Source organism: Suricata suricatta, chromosome 16 (assembly GCF_006229205.1).
Source record: "Suricata suricatta isolate VVHF042 chromosome 16, meerkat_22Aug2017_6uvM2_HiC, whole genome shotgun sequence".
Classification (NCBI taxonomy): Eukaryota; Metazoa; Chordata; class Mammalia; order Carnivora; family Herpestidae; genus Suricata; species Suricata suricatta.
Genome location: NC_043715.1, coordinates 2808176 through 2812877, shown reverse-complemented (window position 1 = coordinate 2812877; position 4702 = coordinate 2808176). Strand labels below are relative to the sequence as shown.

General features: G+C 62.6%; 1 protein-coding gene across 1 annotated transcript in view; it reads left to right on the top strand.

Moving 5' to 3' along the window:
• Nucleotides 1-4702, top strand: part of IRF8 (interferon regulatory factor 8) — a 20697-nt gene that overhangs the window by 13393 nt on the left and 2602 nt on the right. Inside the window, exons 6-7 of the mRNA XM_029926117.1 lie at nucleotides 461-508; nucleotides 4593-4698. Coding sequence (XP_029781977.1) covers nucleotides 461-508; nucleotides 4593-4698 — 154 coding nt within the window. The remainder of the gene's footprint in view (nucleotides 1-460; nucleotides 509-4592; nucleotides 4699-4702) is intronic.

Genomic DNA, 4702 nt, shown 5'->3' with positions numbered 1-4702 from the left:
GTGGGGGGGGTCATCACACCAGCGGGGGGGCATCACACCAGCATGGGGGGCATCACACCAGCATGGGGGGATCACACCAGCACGGGGGGGCATCACACCAGCACGGGGGGGGGGCATCACACCAGTGGGGGGGGCATCACACCGGCATGGGGTGAGGGGTTGAGCATCACACAGCATCACACCTGCACAGGTTTTTTGGTCAGAAACCCCACAGCACAGAACACGTTTCCTCCTCCTCTCTGCTGGTCGAGCTGAGGGGTCTGGTCTGTGTTTTTGAAACGTGGGTCGTGGCACCGGGAGGGAAAAATACCGAATTTGGAGGAAGCCCGTGGAGGGGCCTCAGGGCCTCAGGGCCTCAGGAACATGCCACGTGTGGCTTTTAAAGGAGCTTCGGAGGAGGGGGCCGGGGGCCGGCTCCTCACACACAACTGGAACCGGATGTGCTCTTTCTCTCCGGCAGGCCTGCCGCTGGTCACCGGGTACACCGCCTACGACGCGCACCACGCAGGTACACGGGGGCTCGGGGCTGGGCCGGCGGCGGGCGTGGGCGCCAAGGGCGGGGCGCGGAGGACCCGAGTGGGCTTGCCAGCGCCCCTGGATGAGCCGCTCTTGCGTTAGAAGCCAGGACCCCACTTGTCCTCACTGTTCGCTTTTTGAGCACAGGAGGGGCCCGCCTTTTTGAGGCTCTTCGCAGATTGGACCGAAAAATAGATCCGAAGAGCTCCTGGTAGCATAACTATGCAGGGGAAGGAGCTTGGGGACAGACAGACTCAGGGCCGGGCTCTGCCTCTCTGTGTGGCCCCAGGCAGAGTAGCTGGACCGCTCAGAGCCTCCCTGAGGATTAAATGTTGGGTTCGTTTTCTGGTAGGAAGGTCACTGGCCACCCAACATCCCCAGTGTCCACTGCTTCTGTTCTGCTCCACTCTCAAGTTCAGGATAATAATGGTGCTAATTAATGGTGATGATGGTGATGGTGGTGATGGTGGTGGTGGTGGTGGTGGTGGCCACTGACATTGAGTCCTGACGAGGTGCCAGAGTCAGTGCCAGGGTCAGTGCCAGGGTCAGGCCCCATCTCGCCACACCTCCCACCACGTTGTTGCCCCTGCAGAGGCTCGGAAGCTCTGGGTCACACAGCTTGGGGGCCGCAGAGCTAGGACATGGCCTCAGGCTGTCCTCTCCAGCTCCTGCCCCTCACGGGAAGCGGTGGCCTCTGGGCCACGTATTTCTCTATTTATGCTGGGGCCTCAGCCCTCCTGCCAGCAGCCCTTGGAATTTGCGTTCTGGCTCCCAACGGCATCGCTGACAGCAGAGGAAGCCGCGCCCTCCCCACGGCTGCCCGGTCTGAGAGGCCAACAGGCAGGTGCATCAGGATGGGCCGCAGGGGCCTCCCGGGGCAGAGGAGGAAGTGGGGCTCGGAGAGGCATCTAGACGGAGGGCCTCATGGGACGCGTGTTGGAGGTGGTGGAGCAGGGTCTCAGCCAGGCAAGAAGACGAGAAACAGTGTTCCCGCCTCATAGCACTCCTGTTTCTGCACAGCGGCCGCCAGGCTGGGGACTGTCACAGCCCTGGCCCCACAGAGGAGGGGGCCCAGGCTAAGGGGTGAAATCGCCGCTCGAGGTCACCCAGCGAGTGGGCAGGATTCAGACCCAGGGACCCGGCTGGACGCAGCCTCCAAGTGTAGGGGCGCCTCATGGGGCCGGGCCTCTGACCAGTCAGCTCTGTGGCCCGGGGAGTCTGCTGACCGGTGCTTTCTGCGGGCAGGGGAGGGGCGGGCAGGGTGAGGACTCTGGCGAGGAGGAAGTCACCCCGGACTTGTCGCTGGAGCCAGAATCAAGGGACCACAGCACGGCCGGGTGCAAAGAAAACCCTAACACACTCTTCCAGGAGTGTGGACTTTGGTCCCTCCATTCAGGTCACATAGTCTCCGGCCCTGCCCTGGGTAAATAAGATGGCGGGGGGGGGGTCCCTGGCTCTCAGCGCCCCAGGGGGGACGCGGTAATGGGGAGGAGGCAGCGGGAGGGGCGGCGGGGAGCGCTGCAGGCCGCTCTGCCATTGGAGCCTAGACGGCGCCCTGCGGGCTTCGGAGCTCGCCAGGCGCGGCGTCCCCACTTTTCTAGCGCGATCAGAGGTCTAGACTTTTCTGTGAAGCCTGCCCGTGTGAAGTGTTGGCAACAGATGGGGGTTGGCGACCCCCCTCCGTGCTGCTGGATCAGGACACGCCGTGGCCCGTGTGTTTGCGTGTGATCCCTGCGTTCGCAGGGGTGGGGGGAGGCGTGGTGTCTGGAAACGGACGGGGGCGGGCTCGGTGCTTGGGGACGCACGTGCAGGGCCGGCCTCCCGGCGGGTCGGTGAGGCCCGTCCCCCCATTCGCCGCTGGGCCTCCAGACTGTCTACACCCGACCCCTCCCTGGAAAAGGCGCCCAGCAGTCAGCAGCCTCTCCCCCGCACGGCGAGGATTGAACGGGCTCATCGGCGCAGCGCCTGGCACGGACTGCGTAGACCAGGAATCAGGGCTCACCACCCGGGGGTCTCCTCTCTGCAGCTGGCTTCCTGTCCCGGTGCCCGGATTTCCCTAGGGGCTGCTCACGCCCGTCCTCGGCCGCCCAGGGAGGGGTGCGACCGTGATCTCTGCTTCACCGATGGGGAGCTGGGGAGACCGAGGCACCGAGCCGCTGTGGGGCTCACACGCTGGGGAGTCCGTGCTCCTGTGGTCACTGTGCTGCCGCAGTGGGTGGGGTTGGGGTTGGCCCTGGCGGGCGGCTGCCCAGGGGCAGGGCAGGCCGAAGCGGGCGGCGGACACCCCTGCAGGGCTGCCCAGGGCTGCGCGGGGCCTTGGCAGCCGCTTCCCTGCAGTCTCCTTCAGCTGCCCAGCTGCCAGGCGCAGGGGTCCTCGCTCAGGCCTTCCTAGCGTGAGCGGCCCAGTGGCGCTGGGGTCCCTGGCAGCCTGGCCCGGGCCTCTCCGGAGCAGCGGGCTGCGGCTCCGTTGGCCTGAAGGTTCCCGAACTTCAGTTACTTGAGCCCCACTGTCACATGGGGTTTCACACCTGGTACCTCCTGGACTCGTATTAAATCATCCTATTTTTCTCTAAATGTCATTTAAAAAAGTTTTTATTTATTTTGAGAGAGAGAGGGGGGATATGTGTGTGTGCACAGGCGAGGGGCAGAAAGAGGGAAAAAGAGAGAGAGCCCCAAGCGGGCTCTGCAGTGCCAGCAGGGACCTTACCTGACTGAGCCCCCCGGGCGCCTCACTAAATGTCAGGTTTTTAGACTTAAGTCAATTTTTTATTAATTAATTAATTAATTAATTAATTTATGAAAGACAGAGAAAGACAGCATGAGCAGGGGAGGGTCAGAGAGAAAGGGAGACACAGAATTTGAAACAGGCTCCAGGCTCCGAGCTGTCAGCACAGAGCCGGACGCGGGGCTCGAACCCATGAACCGTGAGATCATGACCTGAGCTGAAGCCGGACACTTAACTGACTGAGCCCTCCAGGCGCCCCTTAAGTTTATTTTAAAGGGAGACCATCTGTGATTGTCTGGGAAAGGAGAAGCAGGGCCTCTTGGCCGTAAGTAGGAAGTCAGAGGTCAGAGCCAAGTCAGCGAGAGGCAGGTGCCATGCTCCGAAGTTCTGGCCCGAAAACACCACACTGCCGGGGCTCAGAGACCCGCTCTGTCCCTTGGTTTGTAAGGAGTTCGTTATAAAGGGTTGGTGTTAAAGATTCCTCAGCACCCAGCTGGGGCTTTCTTTTTTATTTACTTATTTGTTTGTTTAGAGAGAGACTGCATGAGCGGGGGAGGGGTAGCGTCAGAGGGAGGGAGAGAGAATCCCAAGCAGGCTCCCCAGTGCCAACGCGGAGCCGGACCCTGGGGCTCGAACTCATGCAGCCGTGAGATCGTGACCCGAGCCGACACCGGGATGGGACGCTTAGCTGCCTGAGCCGCCCAGGCGCCCCGCGGGGCTCTCTCTGTGAGGGGACCAGAGACGCAGAGCAGGCTGGAGACGGGATCATCTTTTCACTTACCTAATGCGGGGGCAGCGTCCCTCCCCCTCCCCAATCTTCTCACATGTGGCGCGTTTGGGGAAACAACTTACTTTGAGTGATTCTGACTCTTCTGAGAACAGGCTTAGCTGAAGGGTTTTGGGGAGATTCATGATGTGAAATCCAGGGACCCCCCCCCCCCGCCCCAAGAGGACTGTGAATTTGTCAAGAAAGACAAGACATCTCTGCTCTTGCGTCTGTTATGCATCAGGTCTCGGGCCATGTGGTGACGTAGCGCGGGGAACGGACAGCGCGGCGTGTCATGTGCGGGCAGGATGTGACATCGTGTAACGTGACAGAGGGCCGCGCTGGGGCAGCGCTCCTGACCCCTGAGCCCTGCCCGGCCCCGTGACCTCCGCGGGGGAGTGGAGAACACGAGACTCGTTCTTTCACATTTCGGGTCCCTGCTTTCCTTCTCCTGCGTGTCTAGAGGGGAGCATGGACTTCCCAGGGTGCCGACGGGTCCCAGGCACACACGCAGTTAACTGGCCCCTCTGGGGGGGGGGGAAGCCCCGGGCGCCCCCTGACCTGTCGCCTCCCCTCCCCCCGCAGCCTTCTCCCAGATGGTCATCAGCTTCTACTACGGGGGCAAGCTGGTGGGCCAGACCACCACCACCTGCCCCGAGGGCTGCCGCCTGTCGCTGAGCCCGCCGGGCCCGCCG